Here is a 21,324-nt window from a genome sequence, read left to right on the forward strand (position 1 = left end):
TTTCTTATTTTTCTATAAAAACATGTTTTGCTTTTCTAACATGAAAAAAGGAAAAGGCTATTTCTAGTTAAAAATAAATTAGAGACTCTGGACTTTGTGTGTAAATTAATATGGGAAGATATGTCAAGGTTTAGACATCTAGACTAAACCTTGTTATACCATGGAGAAATTGTAGAGAAATACTAAATTTGCCTGAGAATTTGGGAAGTCTTAGTAGCTTTTATTTTTAATTAACCAAATTCAATGGAGCTTAAATTAAAAAAATACTTCTGTCACAGTTCTGTTTGATTTTGTATAAATGTCCTGCAGTTGGGAATTAAAAAAAAGAATAAATTAAACTTGTTTTATAGTAGACATTTCTGTTTTCTAGACCAGAGCTTCTCAAATCTTAATGTGCAGATGAATCCCCTGGAGATCTTGTGAAAATGCAGATGGGTGTGGGATGAGGCCAGAGATTCTGTATTTCCATCATGCTTCCAGGTGGAACTGGATGCTGCTGGTCCGTGGACCATGCCTTGAGTGGCAAATGTGGCTAGGCAGAAGTTCCATTCTTAGTGAAGTTGGGAATCACTCTGAGACAAAGAAAAATAAACAATCAGTGAGCAAAAACTTTTATAGCCCATGGCAGAAAGCTGGTAGGTTTTGAGCCTTCTGGGTGTGGGACTTGAATGTTTCAACAGAGTGGAATTGAGGTCAGAGATCTAGGAGCAGGAGTGAGGGAGGTGATGTTGGATCAGAACCTGTGGGGTTGGGTGGAGGAGGGACCAACGGGAAAGGGAGCCCATCCCAGTGACATGGCTGTTTCTTACAACATTATTTGAGATGACGTTCTTGATGATGCCACTGCTGGTCTCCTTCACCCAGTGGATTACAAAGAGATAGATGTTGGCACCCCCTGGAGAGGATACTTTGGGAGACGTGGAGGCTTGTGAGCATGGAGGGAGCGGAGGGAGAAGGTAGTGATGAGGTCTGAATGTTGGTGCTGACTCCTGAGCAAAAGTGGGCCTGCGGTGGGAGGAGAAAGTGACCATGCAGCAGTGTGGGAGCCTTGACCTCTGGTGTGTCTGGGGGCAGCCCAGGGCATCTCTGAAAATTTTGCCTCGGTGCCAACTGACACCCTAGATTACACCAGAGCTCTGTGGACCCCTTTTTAGAACAGGTGAACAATTCTAGAAGGATTAGTACTTTCTCTTCTCAAAATGGGAGTTAGAACACCTTTAATATATTGTAGCCAGAGTATCCAAAAGCCCTGGGCTCCTGGATTGAGGTTGTGTAGGGGAAATCGCTGCAGGAAGCATTAGATGGCGTTTCCCGATTGATCTGCATTCTGAAGCTGAAAAGGCTGTCTCATAAGAAAAAATTAATTTGCCTCCAAGATACAAAAAAACTCACAATTAAACATTAGAGACAATCTTTTGAAACTGTGTATTTCATAAACTGTGGCAATTTCTGACAAGATAATAATACTCAATAAACCATAAAGTGCAAATTCAATTTGGCCAGAAACATGGTTTCTGCAGGCCAGAAAATCACCTGAGTTAGGAGGCCCAATGGTTTCTGTTCCATCTCTTAGTCATTTGTTTAATGGCCTTGTTTTACATTTGTTTAGTACTGCTGGTGAAGAGCAAGGACAGTTCAAGAGGATCATTAGCTGCAATTACTTGATAGGAGAACAGAACCTGCTTTTACTCTAGAAGTGAAGGCTGATCCCCAGGCTGGTTAGGCCCCTGCCTTGAGTCTAGGAGCATCCAGAGTCATGCTGAGACCCTCCTCAGCAGAGATGGGCAGTCTCTACTCACACTAGGGGACAAAGATGATGCAAAAGGAGAAAGCAAGAGGAAAGGAAAGGAAGTTCTCAAAACTAGAAATCACTGACAATATTCCACTCACGAAACTGTGAATAATTTGCCTATGAAAAGAGCTCTAAAGAACTAATAACTGAATCTGAAGCTTCTTTTTACAATTTTAAATAAACAGCTCAATAAGACCACTTGCTATAAAAGGAATCTGTTAGCTAGACTAGTGTAAAAGAGAGAAGATAATTGGTCAAGTCATCTTGTTCTGTCATGGTATCCACTGAGCCCGGGCCTGGAGAAGCTACACAGCTCCCGTGAGATGGAGGGAAGGCAGGAGCAGAGCTGAGAGGTGCCCACGTGGAGCCTGCCGTGAGGTGACATAAAGGATGCTCCCCTTGTGCTTCACCCACTGATAGTGACCTTTTCTTGGTACATATGAAGATTCCAGATGTGAACACCAAATAACTTGCCCTTTAATTCTGGGCAACTGCTGGCTAAACTGTGGTTAGGCCAGGTTGGTTCAATTTCTGATGCCTCCATTCACTAATTATAACACCTTGAGCAAATTACTTAGTCCTCTCTGTGCCTCAATGTTCTTAACTGTGAAATGGAAATTAAAAAAAGTACCTATGAGTACTCTATGAGCGTTGTTGTGAGGATTATGAAATTAACACATGTAGTGTGCTTAGAACAGTGCCTGACACATAGTAAGTTCTCAATAGATGATACGTAATAATCGACATTATATTATTCTTATTGTTTAGCTATGCAGTCATGGGCAAATTGCACTGTTTCTCTGAAATTGTTCCTTAGCTGTACAATGAGGATAACAGCACCTATTTTATGAACTTATTATAGGTATAAAGGGCCTATTTTATGAACTTATAATGGGTATAAAGGGATAGATGCTGAGAGAGATGCTCCAACTATGGACAGGTGGAGTTCAGATGCTGTTGGGCAGAGTTAGGGAGATCCCCTGTGCCTGTAGTCATTCACCTTTACATGGAAGCCGAGACTCCTTAGAGAAGTGGACTAGGATTCAGACCACTTCCCTGTTTCATGGCTCCAGGGAGCCACAATCAAGGCCAGATTGTGAAAGCAGCTGAGCAAGGAAGTCCTCCGGAAGAAAGGCGCTTTGCGGGCCAGGACCACGGCGAGCCTCTGCTCCTGGGCCAGGGTGAGGCAGGGATGCTCTGGGGCCAGAACTCATCCTCCCGGCCTTGCTGTGAGAGGATCACAAGTTCAGGCTGCTATTGCATGACGCTTTGTGGATTGAGTATAATCCTCAGTCAGGATACTCCATTCTCTTGCTGAGAAGCTGGAAGCCCTAGGTGAATTTTTAGAACTACCCTGAGAGCAGAGCAGAGGGCAAGGTGTATGGTGCCACCGAGCTTGGTGAAGTGCCCTCCACCCAGAGAGCCAGACATTGGCTCCACCACCCACGGTGAAAACAAGGGTGCATTGCTCCATAGCTAGAATGTTTGGGGGCCTGATCAACAACTTTATTTTTAAAATGAAAAAACAATTGCTGTTTTGTGAAGATATATCATATACAGTAAAATGCATAAAACATAAGTATATAGCTCAATAAATTATCACAAAGTAAACACTCATGCAACCATCATTTAAATCAAGAAATAGAATATTGCCCAAACAGGGAGCCATCTGTCTGCTGCTTCCCCAACACAATTGCCTTGGTACCCGCTAAATGGAATGACATCCAACAATATCCTGACTTTCACGTAACCACTTCATTGCTTACCTTATGGTGTACCACCTGAGCGAATCTTTGCACATCACAGTTTAGTAGCTTCTTTTGCTCGATAGTTTTGTAGGATTCGTCTATATTGTTGCATCTACATGAGGTTTGTTCATGTTCTTTGCTGTGTGAATATACTCACTGTACAGTATTTATCCGTTCTAGTGATGATGGACATTTGGGTTATTTACGGTTTTGGTGTTCAAGACTAATGCTTCTGTGAACATTCTTTCACCTGTCTCCTGGTGAAAATATACATGCCTTTGGTTGGGTTTATACCTTGGAGTTTACTTACCAGATCATAAGGCGTGCACATTTTCAACTTTAACAGATTATGCCAGATTATTTTCCAAAGTGGTTGTACCAATTTACATTCCCATCAGGAGTGATTAAGAATTTTAATTGCTCCACATTATCACCAATAAAATCAATCTTTTTAAATTTAAGTCATTTTGATAGATGTGCACTAATTTAAAAAAAGTTAATAAATTCTATTGATATATAGTTCACATACCATATACTTCCCTCATTTAGAATGCACAATTCAATGGTTTTTAGTGTGTTCAAAGAATTGTATAACCATCACTTATTGTTTGTAATTTTTATTTTTCTGATTCCTAATAGATGAGCACCTCCTCATATGTTGATAGATCATTTGGATTTCTTCTTTTGTGACGTGTCTTTTTAATTCTCTGTCTCATTTTTTTGGGGGGTTGTCCATCTTTTTTCTTATTGTTTCATTAGAGTTCTTAAAAAATATTTTACATATGAACTTTTCTTAAATTTGTGGCTTTTTAGTTGTTTAATGTTACAGTCTGATGAACAGAAGCTTTCATTTTTGTTGTAATTTACACAATTTTTTTCTTTATGGTGAGAACTTTATGTGTCCTGTTTAAGGAACACTATATTGCTGACTCAGGTTGTGAAGTTAGTCTCCTATATTATCTTCTAGAATTTCTGTTATCTTGCTTTTCACATTTAGACCTATGATCCACTTGGAAGTGATTTTAGTGTATGGTGTGAGTTAGGGAGGTCAAATTTTATTTTTATTCCTTTAGGATACCTACTTTTCCTAGCTGTATTTATTCAAAGCATCTTCCATTTCCTGCTGCTCTGCAGTGCCGTCTTTGGCATAAATCAAGTATTCATGAATACATGGATCTGTTTTAGGGCTTTCTTTTCTATTCCATTGTTATAATTGTATATGTTTGAGCCAAAAACACACTGTCCTAATCACTGTAACTTTAGAATGTGATTTGATATTTAATATCTGGGAAAGCAAGTCATCCTGTCTTTTCTTCTCTTTGCTTTCTTAAATTATTCAAAAGCATCTTGACTATTTTTAACTCTTTGCTTTCCTCTATAAATTTTTAAATCACCTTGTCAAGTCCCACAAAAAAAATCTGTTAGAACTTTGGCTGGAAGACTTTCTTTATTCCCTCTTTTTTTTTTTCCATTTCTACTAAGTGAATCCCAGAAGATTATTTCTTCCTACTTTTTGAGTGACAATATTCCAGGTCTACTAAGTTCAAGTGCATTATAGCTATGACGGCCATGACAGCAGTCTGGCATTGGCTTCTGTAGGAAACAATCTCCAGACCAGCAGTTGTGGAGTCGTCCAGGGTGGAGGACTATCTGGGTTCCTGACCTATGGGAAGGGCCAGGACTAATTTAGGAGATGAGTCAGCGTATCTGGGGATTCTTGTACACATAAGAAGAGGATTCTAGGAAAAGACAAGAGTCTGCATATTTGGGGAAGGAGAACTTGGAGTCATTGTAAATTAAGGTATCAAGGTGTGTACCCGGGAGCTGGTGAAATCCAATCATTCTAGTTCCACGATGACTGAAAGAGTGAAGGATTTCTGTGAGCCCCTACCAATGCCAAGTCACAGAAGATGCTCATGAGCCACCTTCCTCCCTTCCCTTGCTTCGCCCTGACTACCTGTAAGACTGTGCTTGACCAAGCACCCAGGGGGACTAGGCTATAAACGTGAGGCACCATGCTAAGGCAGCAGTAGACCAATGGCTTGGTAGTTTGTGATTAGAGACAGGGAATTTCTTTTGAGCCAATATGTTGTCTCTGACACCAAAGAGACAAAGCTGTGAGCCACCATGAAAATGCCACTTGTATTGACTGCCTTGCTTTACCTTTCTGTTTCTGTGAGAATTCTGAAAACATCCCCAAAGCAAGAATCATTTGGGTTTCTCTGGTTTCTACCTCATTTTTGTTTTCTTAATGAAGCAAACTTCTCAAATAAAACAAAACTCCAACATTGAATTATGCTTGGGTTGAGTTCTTGCTGGTTTCGTTGCTTTGGATCATTGTCCGAGCCCTGTGGTTGGAGACCGCCATCAAGCTGTGAAGCTGGGTGTTATTCTAACTCCTCTTTGTTCACAGCTTCCTGCTGGGAACTCTCCATCTGCTGCTGCCAGCAGGGTGTCCCTGTTTCCGGAACTTGTCATCGAGGACCTGCCAGCATTCATGGGCATCGTCTTCTCTGGTTATTGGAGACTTCCAGGGAACAGTTTTCCTTTTGTTTTAGAAGGCTGTGATTGTGGACATGAGGGGAGAGATTGACTACAGTGATATTTTTGGTTTCTGTAGATGAAGCAGGCTTCTTCCCAGGTTCACTGAAACAAAAAAGGATCTGTCTGAAATGTCCTCTTGAAATTACCTTTATTTCTGAAGAGTCCAACAGAGGAATTAAGATATGGCTACTTCCCAACTGGTCCCTCCGGGAGACTTTGGGGTCATTAGAGAGTTCTACAAAAGCGGAATCACATGAATCAAAAGAAAACCAAACATACCGATGGTGCATTAAGTAGTAGCCATGGGCTCCCTTTCCTTTTCTGAGTTCTCTGGATGGAAGCTAAAATAAGAAGACAGTGACTGAGATGTGCTTCCTGCCAGAGAATGAAGGGACTTGCCCTTTCTTTCTGAGATTCTCTTCTCAGAATCAAAGGACATGCTGGTTTCTGTAGGATTTCCAGTTGTTGCTGGTGGTTGGAGTCCAGAGAACTCTGGAAGTGTGCAAGGCTGACCTTGCTGCACAGACCTCCCTCCTCTGGTTTTCTCTCTTTTTGCCCTCTCTCATGTGTCTGGTGCTTTCATGTGTTCTCTTTCTCCAAAATGTGAATAAAAAGTGACTTTGAGATCTTGCATTCATCCTAAGGGAGAGATGTTTGCCACACCAGACGGATTCACGAGATGAGAAACATAAAATAAAGGAATGAAACCCTGAAGGTAGAATTCCAGGAATTAGCCAATTGGTGGGAGAGTTTGAGTGGTTTTCTCTCCTTCGTTCCCTTCTCCCTTCCTCCTCCCTTCCTATGGAAGTCAGAGACCAAGTGCCTGTCTTCCAGGAGCTTACATTCTACTTGGTGACACCAACACACATAAGCCAAACTTGAGCAATAATGACAATATAACAGCACCATTTATTCAGCATTTACTTAAACAATGTTTTAAGCTTCTTATATCTATCACATTTAATCCTTAAAACAGTTCTGTGATGTGGGTAGTATTATTGACCACATTTGTACAGATGGGGAAGCAGAGGCTTAGAGAGATTAAGAGCTTGCCCAACACCACACACCTACTAAGTGGAAGAGCCAGGCTGGTCTGGCTTCCAGCCACTAGGCTCATTCAGCCCTATGCTGTGCCTCACAGGGCACAGTCATTCTGGTTGTAGGAGCAGGAAATAAAACCCCAGTGAAGGAAACTTTGTGGAGGTGATGGGACTTGAGTCAGTGAAGGATGTATGGAAGAAGTGGGCAAGTGGGTGTCACTGATGGCCTTATTATGACCTCAACGCTGATCAGTTCTTTGCCTGCAGAAGCAATAGTCATTCTCATCACCATACGTGAGTGTTTGGAGTGTAGTAGTTTTCCACTCTCAGTGGAAACTGGTTATCATTAATCGCTACAAGCAGCCCTGTTTCCTCTGGGGGTCTTCTTTCAGATGTCGATAAATCTTCCTAATTAGCTGTAAAAATCATGAAAAGTAGACGTCACGTTTTAATCGTAAGCCAAACAGAGGATTGGCATTCATGTGATAGCTTGAATTCTTATTTTCCTTTTCCAAATTGCTTTGAGTTTATGACATTTTTAGTAGATCTCCTGCAAGTCTCAGAGCTCAGGATTGCAAAAGCTATGAATTGTTTTCAGTAACTCAATCACAGAAGAGAAAAGCAAAAACAAAAAAAAGCATTGACACATTGTCAGTGGTTTATTTTCCCACGTGTTGGTGGGATATTAAAGATCTTTGCAGATAATTCAATGCAGGCCTGGTTCTAAGAATAAAAGCTGGCATACTGATCGGTGAGGGAGAATTGTTTTTTCTCAAAAGCTACGGTGAACTCTTCCAAGACTTGGGAAGAGTGCGGGATTAGAAGTCACACTATCTTTAGTGTTAAGACGTAGCATCAGAACAGGTTCAGAACAGAATGGCCACAGCTGGAAAAATCAAGACTCAGCTGAAGTTTTCTCTATGTCATTGGCTATCAGCGGTTCTCAAACTTCAGCATGTAGCAGAATCATTTGGAGGGTTTGTTTCAATACAGATTGCTGGGTCCTGGGCTGCAGTTTCTGCCTCAGTAGGTCTTGGATAGGACCTGAGATCTGCACTACTGACAAGTTCTTGGGTTATGCTGATGCTGCTGGGGCAGGTACCAAATTTTGACAGTCTAACTTCCAATCCCAGCTCAATGCTATCCAGTTGTGTAACCTGAGCCCTTCTCAGTGTCTTTCTTTGACTCAACAGCACCTACTCCAGAGCAAGTTCAGGAACTGCTTTAAGAACCACTGTGATGTATCTAATATCATCTGCTGGGATCCCAGCTGATAAAAATATTTATTTCATTCTTCCTTCCAGTTTGGTGGGATCTGCTTTGCTTGAAACTTTGATGGGGATTTTCTATTTCTGGGGATCTCTGAAGATGAACTAATGCTGTTCTTCAGCATCAGGTCATGTGGTGCATGCCTCTGAGTTGGATCCTCATATGAGTATAGAAGCTGCAACGTTGAACCTAGTAACGAAGCCTGATAATTACTTTCAGCACTTATGTTTTGAAGTGAAAACACAGTTGTTTTTGAAAGTCACATACTTGTGTTCTTGTCTTTGAGTACTTCACAGCACCTAATGGAATCTCTTGAGTTTGGCAGGTCTTCAATAAATGCTTGTTGAGCTGAAACATTGAATTTTAAATGTAAACCTGGTGCCAAGAGCTCATCTGTAAAATAGTATCCTTTGAGTAGGTGGAAATAATCCGAATTTTATACACTTTATATGTGACTTAGAATTTATACAGAATTGAGAGAACAAATTATCTGTCTTCCTCAATCCTTATAAAAGTTGACTGTAATGATTGAGCATTTGGGGCTCTGATCCTGAATGATCCTAGAAGAGGAGTGTTAGTGGTCCCCTGACCCGGCTTTCTAGGAGTAACTTTCTGGCTCTGTGCCCCTTTGGAAGGCTTTTCCCTTATAGCCATTGATGGCTGGGTTCTGAACATAGTTGAGAATGCAATTTTGTATCATAGCAAAAATGCCATGAACCCCAGCTGGGTACCACCTCAGAGAGAGCTTCGCCCACCCTTAACCCAGGAGAAAGAGCGCTCTCCCCGAGTCTCTACTCTCCTCATGAAGACGACCACGAGAGATCATCAAACTACTCTCTCGTATAATACAGTCTGAATCACTGGACTCAGCATGCCAAATACGTATTGATCGTACCACTTTCCATTTTTAAATGTCAGGACAAGTTCCTTTAATTCTTTAGTTAATAAATGAAGTCCTCTAATGGGACATTATGAGTGACCCGTTCTTGTTATCCATTTTCAAAGGTGGTACGTGAATCGCAAAGTCACAATATAAAACCACTTTGGAAATAGTTACTTGCCTAGGACTCAAGCAATTCATGTGACATGAATATAAAATGGTTCCTGTTTTATAATCCCATTTACAGTCAGTGAGCCTCAAAAGGTTGGCTGGTTAGATAATGAACCAAGATACTTTTATATTTCTTATGAGTGTGTTATATTCTTTTTCAATGTCTTATAGAGGTCTCTGGGAGATGTTTTCTCGGATATGGATATCAGGAATATAAGTGTTTCTCTTGAACAAATGGTTTCTTTTAATTTTAAACAATGTGAAATGTGTAGCTAATCAAGTTTCCTTTCTCAGAGTAGCCGTTAGACAACTTGGGGCCCATATGTGACTTGTCCATCAAAAGTGCATTTAATTTTATGAGACACATGCTTTTGCCTTTGTGTGTGTGTGTGTGTCCTATTCCTTTCTTATCTACTTTATAAAAAAAGACTTTATCATTGTAAAATAATTCATGTTTATCTTAGAATATTTGGAAAATGTGGAAAAGAAAAAACAACAAACCGAGAATATTTTTGCAGTCTTTTTCTATGTATATGTACATCTCTATTTAAATAAATTGACATAATAGGATGTAACTCCGTTGTAACCCACATTTTTTTTTAAACGGCATGACTCTCTTATCATCTCCTCTTAATTTATGCTATCCTTCTGTGTTTTATATATCTTTGTAGACTACCTAAAATCCTTTAAGAACAGGGGAAGCTTTATGTGAATAATCAAACTTAAAAAAACAAACCTGTATCTGGTGACTTGATTCAGATGATAGAGGAATAATGTGATTAAATGAAAGGTGAAAAATATAACAAAATTCCCGGCAGTTTCCCTAAGCAATGATGTTTGCGATGGAGAGGTGAGTAAAGTACATATCCTTCATATCGAAATATGCCATCCTTCATGTCAACATGGATTGCTGACCTATCCTTGAGAAAATACAGTCTTAGTCTGAGTGGTGTTTTGATGAGGGTGACGGATCTGTGCCACACTTAGGTTTGGACACAGCTGGGCTAAGGGTTCACTCTGCACTTGGGGATCAGCAGGAAGCCCACTGAACCCCACAGCGTTGAGGCCCTGTTTTGTTCTTATTAGTTGCAGGGTAACCTGCTGAGCCAATCAGCCTGAGCTGTGGGTCACCACCTGCCTCTGGCTGGCTCTCTTGGGCTCCCTGACAGCTCTTGCAGGGGTAACAATGTGAAATGCCATACCTCAGCTTCCTGGGATGAATTTGTGGGCAACGAGAGTTCTTCAACCAAGGATTCATACAGCACCCTGTGAACTGGCCTTCTGACAGATAAGGCACGACTTACCTGGTTGTTAAATCACATCTTTTGAAAAGATGCCCATGACTTCAAATAGATTCTTGAATATTCCATGGCTGATTACATTAAGGAACTAAACCAGCAATCCTCCTTGCTCTCTTTACCTCTGGGCCTGTGCTTTAGGCCCAGAATGCCCTCACTTTGCAGTTTTACCCAGGCTGTTAGCCTTGAGGACAAAGCTGAAGCGCCTCTTCCTCCCAGAAGCCTTATCTACATGCAGCTCCTGCCACGTGTGCCCCTGAGCTTGAGGCTCATGTAGAATTTAGTACTTATCACGGCATAATTGCTCACCGTCATGTGCTCCACTGGGCTGCAAACTCCTTAAACACAGGGCTTGGATTTCATTGCTTACTATAGAAGCACACTATTTCTTGAATGAATAAATGATAGCTAGATTTCTCTCATCAAAGTTGAGTTTTTGGGGTGTGGACAGAGATACATAAGCTAAAATATTTTGAATACTACCTATACCTAAAAATAATTATCAGGAAGACCATTACAATGGAGAGGAAAGACTTTAGGACCAAGGGGTTATCACTTAACTGTGTTTTTTGCTATTAGGCCCCTGAGGCCATGTCTGTTTTTCTACTGTTAGTGTAAAATGTCTTTCATTGATTTTTTTTCTTAAAAATTAATTTTTTTCTTTAATGAAGCTCCTCCTTTTTTTTTTTTTCCTGAGGAAGATTCACTCTGAGCTAATATCTGTTGCCAATCTTCCTGGTTTTTTTTTTTTATGTGAGCTCCCACCACAGCATAGCCACTGACAGACAAGTCTTGTGTCCTGCATCCAGGAACCAAACCCGGGCTGCCAAAGCAGAGTGTGTGGAAATTTAACCACTAGGTCATTGGGGCTAGCCTAAAATTAATTATTTTTACATGCTCTTTTCTGCAATCATAGAGAAGATGTATCCAAAATGACAACTTCTCCATTTCATATTTCAATGAAAATTAGATAAATAGGATTTATCCTGTTTTATCCTATTTATCCTATTACCCCACCTGAACCAGACTTTAGGGATAAAAGCAAATACAAAGGGCAAGTAATTAAAGAATCATTTTCAAGACTGACCACCAGAAAAGTCCAAAGATCAGTACTTGTTTAATCCATTTCTTCATTTATTGAAGCATATAAAAATAATCAATATTCACAGTGATGTTCCATCATCAAAAATTTTGGGCTGATAGGAATAATGCATTTTAGAAAGGTTCTCAATAGAAACTCAAAAAATCATTTCAATGTAAACAATGTCCTACTGAGGGAATTAAGTTTTCAAAATTAAGTCCTAAATGCCAATTAAAAGCTTTGTAAAAAAAAAAAAACACCTATGGTCAACAAATCAATCATGGAGACATGCAGGACACCTCAAAACAGCTGCTTTTCACTCTCTTATTAAAGGAAACTTTCAAATTTCCATGTTAAAGAAGTCAGAGAGTAAATGACTCTCTGAGGTCCGTAAGTAAGGCTTTATTTAACCGCCACTTCTCCTCTTTCCACAGGGGCTGCTGGGAAATAGTAATGTATTAGTTAGGTAATTATCTCTAGCTACTGCAACAGGCAAATCCACACGTCTCAGTAACTTAATGTAGTGAAGTTTGTTTCCTGCTCACATGGAGTCCAGTTTGGGTTGGGGAGTCCTCCTCCATCTGGTAACCATCCCACCTGGACCACAGAGTCTCAAAGTCTCTGTTGCAAAGGAGGAGGAAGATGGAGAAGGCACATGGTCTGTGATCGTTCTGGCCTAGAAGTGACATGTATCACTGTGGTTCAGAGTCTATTGGGCCAGAATCAGGTTCAGAGTCTACTATGTCTCATCACCGGGCCCCAGATAACTGCAGAGGAGCCTGAGACATGGATATGAGCACGTGGATGATTGCAGAGCATTAACTGCTTCTGCCACAATATCCTTGGCAATTGGATCTCACTCATCCCCTTTTTCTGCCTGCTTAGTGTGCTACCAAAATTCATGGGGTAGGGCGTAGGAGGAGGGGAGAAACTGAGGACAAGAAGACATATGTAGTAGATATCTACTTTCTCCTCTGGTAGCAGAATCCACATTTCCTTATGAGAACCATCTGTCTCCCAATTTCAGTTCACGTAGTTCTGGCTTGAGCTTTCCTTTTCCTCTAGGGCTGGGTATGTGCCCTACACCTGCCCAAGCAGAGATAGCCATGAGACAGGAAAGCCCTTCTGTCAGGTCTCCCTAGCTCTAAGGGTTACATATGCCTGCAATTCCAATAGCTGTGCCAATATAGTGCCACCACTGGATGTATCTGCTTGAAAATGAAGCCAAGCAAAGAGACCACAGAGCCAAAAGGAAAAAGACAGACTTTGGATGACATTGATAGAACCCTTGGAATAAGCAGTGCCAGTGTGTGCCTTGACTTCCCCAGTTGTGTAAACCATGTAGCACCTTAGTTTGAGCTGGGATGAGTTTGGTTTCTATAACTCACAAATAAAAGAGAAGACCTAGAAGTTATCACTCTACAAAACTTCAAAACAACATCCTTACACCCCTTTGTCTTTAAGCCCAAATAATTAGCAGTTGCCTAAGAAAGTACTGATAATTAGAACCTATACATTTATATCACAGAATTTTTGCTTTTGTAATATAGATACCATATAAATGAGGAGTGATTAATTGCCCTCTATGTGTTTCTTCTAATCCTACTTCAACTATTAGTAGTTTTGATAATCACCAGTTGGCTGATTATATCTGAATCAAAATGGATTTAATTTTGTCTGTTAATCATTTCCACTTGTGAGAAGTCAACTATTTAATCAGCTTTAAGAATATTGAGGGAGAAACTTCCCTCCATTCCTGTCACTTCCACAAAAATCAGACTATTAGTCAGCAGAATGTTTTGCAAATATCTAAAGTGAATCTGTGTAACATTTTCTCCAGCCTTGGCACCACAAGGGTGTAGATCCACAGCCAGACCCAAGCTTTGCAGATAGTGTTAAGGGATTTGGCCCAGTTGTGCTATTTGACCCAACGCTTCTAGAGAAAAGTCTGAAAGAATATACGCAATAACTTTCTGGTGACCCAAACTATGGTAACCTCAGTCTCTAAATCACACGACATTTGCTTACTTTCTTTCCAATAGGCTGATTAATTATTTGTCTTTATTTAGTGTCCTAAATCAGGAGCCAAAAGAAGTTGGAGCAGCTGGGGCCAATTTTTAGATTTAAAACCAATGGAGCAATTTGGCTGTCTGAGGTGGAACTGAAGAGTGACTTTTCTTTAACATTGTCATCACCACAGTGTCCAACCTACTCTGTTCCAGACGTGCAACATCTGGGCCTTGAGGAGTGTGGTTAGGAAATCAAACAAGACATGTGGACATCCAAAATGAGATAAGAGGCTCCGACAGATAGCTTTCCTTTCTTATGTAGTGTCTTTCATCTGCTTCTGTCAAAGTTTGCTGGAAACCTCTATCTGGAAAGCAGAATTTCTCCTCTTTGATAAGCAAGGCAGCAAATGTAAAGAAAGTTTTATTGTCCAAGATAAGTAAATGACCTGAATAAGAATCCACATGAAAAGTCTCTTAAATCCTCCCCATGGAATGTCCTCAGGTAATAATAAGGTGAATTAAACCAAAGTCCTCTTACTGGCCCTACAGGAGTGGCTGAGAGGAATCAAGTTTCTCCTTAGAAGACATTTCCTTTCTTCCCAGATTGCGCCTGTTTTTCCTTCGACATATCTAAGGTAGACATTGTTTTCTTCCCTGTGTTAGAGTGAAGACCTAACAACTCAGTCGATAATTTCAAACGACAATAATTGATACACTGCAACTTTGGCTGGGAAAAGCTAGTGTTAAGCTTTCAGTAGGGTTCTCCAGGGATAAAAAGAGGCTGATCATTTGACTATTAGCCTGTTCCTCATTAAAACTCTCCTTCTTATGTGGTTAACATGATCACCTCATGTCTAAAAAATCCTGAAGTAACATAAACAAAGTCTGGGTTGAAGCTAGGATTATATTAGCATAATCCTAACGATGGAGCAAACATCCTTTGTCAACTAACTATTGAGTATTTGTTGAGGATACTCTTTATGCTTGTGTGGTATTAAGTGAATGAGGGCAGCGGATCAAGTCCTAGTTGGTGAGATAATACTAACACAGATTAAACAATGTCCCTTCGTAAAAGGCAGCATACCATTAATACTATGTTATGTGGTATAGACTAAAACTCTTTAGGAGCTCAGAAAACAGGCTGCAGTCATGATAAATAATAGCAAGAGTGAGAGATTGTTCTGGGATTTAAGAAAGTTTTAATCACCGACCATGGACCTCACCCACTATATGTGCCTGAGATGTACACACACTTAGTCACAAGATAGACTCGTTTGGGAATATGGGTAGCTCTGTGCTAATGCATCATCCTCACTGAGGAAACAGCATTTGTAGCCTGCTTAGTGTGGCTTTGTTGCACAAATGTTATGCTCATTGGAGAGAATATTTATCCATAATCCATCCCGTCCTTTCTTATTCTCATAGAAGAGGTCTCTGAAAGGTAAGATAGTCACCTTCCCGAGGGAAGGACAGGACTCAGTGATGGAGAAGGCACTTTGGAACTGGGAGAATTGCCTGTAAAATCAAATTTAGGCAAAGAGATAGCCCAACAGCCATTCATAAATCGTTCCCTCATGAAGAAACAATACTGTGCACTGGATAATTCAATAGAAAACATTAGTCATTTATCATCCTTAATTATCAGTCATCTCTAACTGCATCTGGTTTGCATTTTTTATTTGAAAGGTTTTTTTTGAGTTGGACCCGGGCATTTTTTTCTTCCGTTCCTGACTTCATTTTGTTATTCTTTTTAAAATTCCATCACTAATTCCCATGATGTGAGGAGGTTCCTATTTCACCAGGCACAATAAATCAAGCAGCTCCTCTGTCGTAACATTGTCCTTACTGTACATTTGTCCTAGGCCCCGGATCGCTGAGTTTACTTAAGGTTAGAGAGTCAAGCTGCTTTGAGGACAAACTCAGCCAGCGCCGAGGGTATGCACGTAGCCCTGAAGGTACACAGCTTCAGTCAGCTTGATGGAGAACAGCTGCTTCGGAAAAGTCAAATGGCAAAAACTGACCCTGGGACGTTTTGAAGTTTGTGAACTCTTGTCCTACTGCTCTGGACAGCGTGTGGTGGCCGAGGTGCACTTTTGCCTGTGGAACTGATGGGTAATAGTCTTCTCTCATGAAATAATAGTCACAGCTAGTATTTAGCAAGAATGTTCCACATGCTCTGTGTTATACAATTTGCTTTTATGCTTTGTCACATTTAATATTCAGAAAAACCCTTTGAGGGAGGTAAATCCTGTTATTTACATCTTTCAGATGAGCAAACTATGACCTTGGAAAGGTGTAGTTGCTTGTTAAGTTCTCAACTGGGAAGGCCCTGGACCGTAAAGGTAGAATAAATCAGAACCTCAAGCCTGCATGAGGTAGGCCGATGCTATAAATTTCTCCAGAGAAAATCCTTTCTACCATGAAAATCTCAGGACAAGAGAGGTCAGCTCCTTGTTTTTCCTCTCCGCGGTATGGGGTTTCTCAGAGATTTTTGGTGGTGGCTAATTGATCATGGTGTCCCTAGGAATGAAACAGCTGGGCAGTCTGCTGGAGTATTGCTTGATCTGCAACATCGAAAAACTCTAGTTCTGGTGGCCAAACCCTGACTTAAGTTGCCACGATGGAGAGAAGGACCACTCACCAGGTTTTCTGGCCTAAGCCAATTCACAGACTCAGAGCCTCTTGAGGAAGGACTCTTCATTACGGTTTCAAGTAAGTACCAGAAATCTTCCTGCAAGTCTTTTGTCAAAAGAACCTGCTGCCATTTGATAGACTGTGTGCTGTGGAGAAGAAAATACCCAGATCATTCAGGACTTACTAGATACTGGCTCTTAACTAGGTTAATTCTTATAACCTAAACTACCCATTGTAGTCTACCAGTTACAATGAGAGTTTTCAGTGGTCAGGAGACAGATGAAGTCTGAGCCCAAATTTAACTCACAGTGAGCCCAGTTTGTCAACTGACCCATCTTGTGGTTATTTCCTCAGTTCCCGTATATGTATAACTGGAATGTATAATTGGCAATAGTCAGAATCCCCACAGCGACACTCTGACTCATGGAATAAGGGCCATTATGGTAGGAGGGGTGAAGTAGAAGCCCCTAGAACATCCCATCCCTACAAATATAGTAAACTGGAAGCAATGTCATATCCCTGGGGGAAATTGCAGAGATTAGTGCCCCTGTCACAGGCTTGAAAGGTGCAGAATGATACCTACCCTGTGCTCGTTTAACTCCCCTGTTTGGTCTGTGCAGACATAGACTGGATCTTGGAGAATGACTGTGAACCACAAGCTAAATCAGGTGGTAACTCCAATGGCAGTTGCTGGTATGGTATCTTTACCGGAGCAAATATACACAGGTCCTAGAACTTGGAATGTAGCTATTGACCTGAACAGTACCTTTTCCTGCAAACCAGTGGCAAGGCCCACCAGAAACAGTTCGCTTATGTCTGGCAGAGCCAGCAGCAGACCGTCACACTCTTGAGTCAGGGCCGCATCAGTTCTGCTGTCTGCCATAATATGGTGCACAGAGAAATTGTCATGACATGGCACAAAACTTCACACTGGTTCACTACAGAACATTGAGACGATTGGATCTGACAAGCAGAAAGTAGCAAATCAGATGCCTTAGTAATAAATATGTAAACAAGAGAGTGGGACATAAATCCCACAAAAATTCAGGGCCCACCACCTCAATGAAATTTCTGGGGGTTCAGTGGTCTGGAGTAAGGTGAAAGAGAAGTTGCTGCACCTTGCACCATCTACCAGGAAAGAAGAGGTACAATGCAATACAAAGAGGTATGCGGTTTTAAAAAAATTTTTGAGGTCACATATACCACATCTGAGCATGATGCTCCTAACCATGTGCGGAGTTACTCCATAACGCTGCCAGTTTGGAATGTGAACCAGAGCAAGAGAAAGCTCTGCAGCAACCCTGGCTTCAGTGCCTGCTGCTCCACCACCTGGGTCTTGTGATCCATCAGATCCAGTGACAGTGTGTGCATAGCAAATAGGGATGCTGTACAGAGTTTCTGCAAAGTAGATTTCTAGGCTTTTGGAGCAAATCTATGCTTTCCTCTACAAGTAATTATTCTTTTGAAAACAGCTTCTGGCTTGCTACTGCACCATGTAGAGACTGAATGCCTAACCATGGGACGCTAAGTGACTGTGTGGCTTGAACTTCCCATCATGAATTGGATGTTGTCTGACCACCTAGCCACAAGGTTAGGTATGTACAGCACAATTTGTCGTCAAGTGGAAATGATACATGAGTATGGAAGATGACCTGAGTGGAGCCATATTAAAATAGAGCAGAGCAGCCATTTCAGAGGAATTGCCTTGCACATTTTGTTTTCTTTATCTTCCAAACTGGACCAAACTGCCAATGTTCCAAGAAGTCAGTAAGGACAAGAATATCCTGTTTGTAAGGACTGATGAAACTGGACTTTGCTGATGACCGAATCGCTAACAAATCAATGAAGTACAAGCCTAGCCTTTTGCCTGATGATCAAATCTCAAGCCAATCAATGAAGTACAAACCAGTCTTACCTCATCTAGCCCAATGAACTCTTCTTAATACAACTTACCTCATCTCTCTCCTTTTTTTTTTCATAAAAACCCTGAGCCCCTCTCCTGTAATCAGAACACTGTTTGGGTTTGTACCTGAATCTGTGCTCCCTGAATTGCAGTTCCTTGATTCCAGATAGACACTGTGCCTCTTCAACTGGTTTCTGTTTTTGTAGGTGGACAAGAGACTGAGCTTGGGGAGGTCTAGAAGGGTCTATAAACTGCTCTAGTAGGTGGTTCAGACTCTTTCAAAACTGATTCCTGTTGCATTGCCTCCTCACCCTCAATTCATGCCTATGATCCCCAGAGGAGTTTCCTACAACCAAGCGAATGAGGAAGAAAAATCTTGAGTGTAGTTTATAGATGGTTCTGTGTGTTATGCCAGTACCACCAAAAGTGGACCTCTGTATAATTGCAGCCCTACTTAGGGGTGACGTTGATATATATACCCTACTGTTTCTGTTTCTCTGAACCCTGGATAATACAATAGACAATACTGTTGTGATGTAATATATTATCAATATATTTTGGTGTATTTTATTGTAATTTCAATTTTGTGCATTGTAATATCAAATTTGTAGTATAATATACATGTAATAATGTAATATCAATTAACCAGTCACTATGCGTTTTCTTTGAAGACTTGGTTGCCATCCTGTAGAATCCGACCCAAATTATTATCATGTTCTCTTTTTAAAATTAGCTTTTTATTTTGAAAATTAGTCTTTAGGTAGGTCTCCATTCTTTAAAATTCTTTAACTATTATCAGTTTTGATCTACTTTCAATCAGGTTTTTCAGTGTTCTGGAAATGAGCCAGGATACTCTTATTTCATTTTATTTTTTACAATTTTGGAATTTCATATCCTCTTATTTAAATTATTCTCTAGTTTTCGTTTCAAAGATCACTGTTTTCAACAGATAACAGAGAAGCAAGGGCAAAGATTCACCCTAATCCATTGACCTCACTTTTCCTCTAACTGTTTCTTGTTTTTAACCATGATTTTTACAGAGCATTCTTTTTGGAAGCCTCAGCTTATTTGGAGAGCTTCCCTTTTCTGATATACTTTCAGTCCTTGGCAAACCAATATCCCACCATTGTTTCTCTCTCTGAGGTGACTGAGGCACCATTATTGAGCTTACCAACAGTAGTTTCTAACTCTTCCTTCTTCTGGAGCTCTCTTCTTTTTCCCCGACCCCAGTTCACCTAAGTCTAAGCATAAACATCTTTTGCTCTGGGAGATTTCTATGACCCTTTGCACTAGATTTGGTCCCTTAAGGGAAGCCCTCTGCTGTTTACTTCCATGTACCCTGTACCTCCCTTTTCTGAATTTTTAGCAAACTTTCATCATTGGTTAAATATCTGTCTTTTTCACTAGTCTGCACATTCCACTAGGGCAGGAATCTGACTTGGTTCCTGACATAGGTACCAGTTAACATATGCCAGGAAGTGCTGTAGGCTCATTAGTTATTCATGAAATGGATAGTTACCCATTCTTATTTCATGCGAAAGCTCGTCCCTTTTACCATTTTCCTTTGGTCTCTTGCCATTTCAAATTCCTTTACCTTCTAAACATATCACAATGTCTGATATGTGAGGGAGCATAACATATTTAATATGAGAAGGCTATTCCCTGCCACCTGAATGCGCCTTAATGTCTTCTATGTTTTCTTTGAAGGTCCACAGCATCAGTGAGCTACCATAGGCCCATCCTGGACACAATGCAATTTTTCAATCTGTTGACATCCCGGCTGTGTTCAAGGTGATGACTGCCTGTTGTCTCTTTTCTAGCTGCAGAGGTTAAACAAATGGATGAGAAGTGGTATCAGAGGTCTATGGTTTTAAAAGTTGGAGGAAAATGTCCTTAGATTATTCACATCAAAAGAGCACCTTTTTCTAGCCTCTTATTCCTGTGCTGATTTATTTAAAAGTAATCAATTCAAATGAAGAACTATTCAATTCAGATATCATCCAAATATAACCACAAATGAAATTTTGCCCATTTTATTCACTGAATCATGAATGAATTACTTAAGCTTCCATTATTACTTTAACACATTTGTTTAGCTTAGTTCTTGGCAAAATTTACTTAAGCCACGATGAGTGTAAAAGAGGTCCATTTAGTTAGTGGCGTCATATCCATGCAGTTGCTCAAGCTAGAAACCAGACGTCATTCTTGACTGCCTTTTCTCCGTTCCCATATCTATCTGCATCAAAACGTTCTGTGTATTTTGTTAATTCTACCTCCTACTGCCTCTCAAATTCATCCCTTTTTCTACATAATGGGTTTCTACTACTGTGCTTCATAATCTCATAATTTTTCACTCAGATTACTGCGTCTGCTTCATCTGTTCCCCCTGTCCTCAGTCTGTTTGCCAATACCGGCCAAGTCAAGCCAGATCATGCATCTTCTTACTTTAAATACTTCAAGGATTCCACATTGTCTATGGAGTTAAGTTCTTGCTTTTTTGCTCCACACTCTACATCCTCCATCCCTGGCTCTGGTTCATTTTTTCAGTCTTATCTTGAGTCGCTTTTTCCACACTCAAAGCTTCATGATATCTTGTGACTTTAGGCCTTTGTACAAAATGATTCCTCTGCCCCAGCCCACCTTTTCTCTCTTTTTGGTGCAACTAAAACCCTTTGATTTTACTATAGTTGAGGCACCACTTAGGGATGGGCTAACCCTGCCTCCAGACTCCCCATAGCTCCCTGTGCTTACCTGCGTCACGGCATTATTCACGTGGTGTTGTAGCTCTCTCTTTGTCTGTCTCCTCCTCACCCCCCAAAGAACTGTAAGTTATTTGGAGGCAAGAGCTGAGCCTTACTTGTGCCTAGCATGGTGCCTGACACAGAGATAGTGTTTCAATGAGTCTTTGTTGAATCAAAAAATTAACGAAAAAAAGGAAAAGAGTAAACATCCAAA

At 40.7% G+C, this 21,324-nt stretch overlaps 1 protein-coding gene across 6 annotated transcripts in view; it reads left to right on the plus strand.

Moving 5' to 3' along the window:
• The window catches only part of TRMT11 (tRNA methyltransferase 11 homolog), a 94,717-nt gene extending 75,709 nt beyond the window's left edge, over nucleotides 1-19,008 (plus strand). For 3 of the 6 annotated variants that reach the window (XM_070496218.1, XM_070496221.1, XM_070496217.1), the window contains one exon: nucleotides 5,954-6,148. In XM_070496218.1, the coding sequence (XP_070352319.1) occupies nucleotides 5,954-6,133 (180 nt within the window). In that variant the 3' untranslated portion in view covers nucleotides 6,134-6,148. Of the gene's footprint in view, nucleotides 1-5,953; nucleotides 6,708-15,694; nucleotides 15,945-16,100; nucleotides 16,275-16,356; nucleotides 16,545-17,938 lie in introns of those variants that run through there. The other 3 variants (XR_011497656.1, XM_070496214.1, XM_070496216.1) reach the window with 3 other exon arrangements.
• The last annotated feature ends 2,316 nt before the right edge of the window (nucleotides 19,009-21,324 follow it).

This window comes from Equus asinus, chromosome 24 (genome assembly GCF_041296235.1).
Source record: "Equus asinus isolate D_3611 breed Donkey chromosome 24, EquAss-T2T_v2, whole genome shotgun sequence".
Classification (NCBI taxonomy): Eukaryota; Metazoa; Chordata; class Mammalia; order Perissodactyla; family Equidae; genus Equus; species Equus asinus.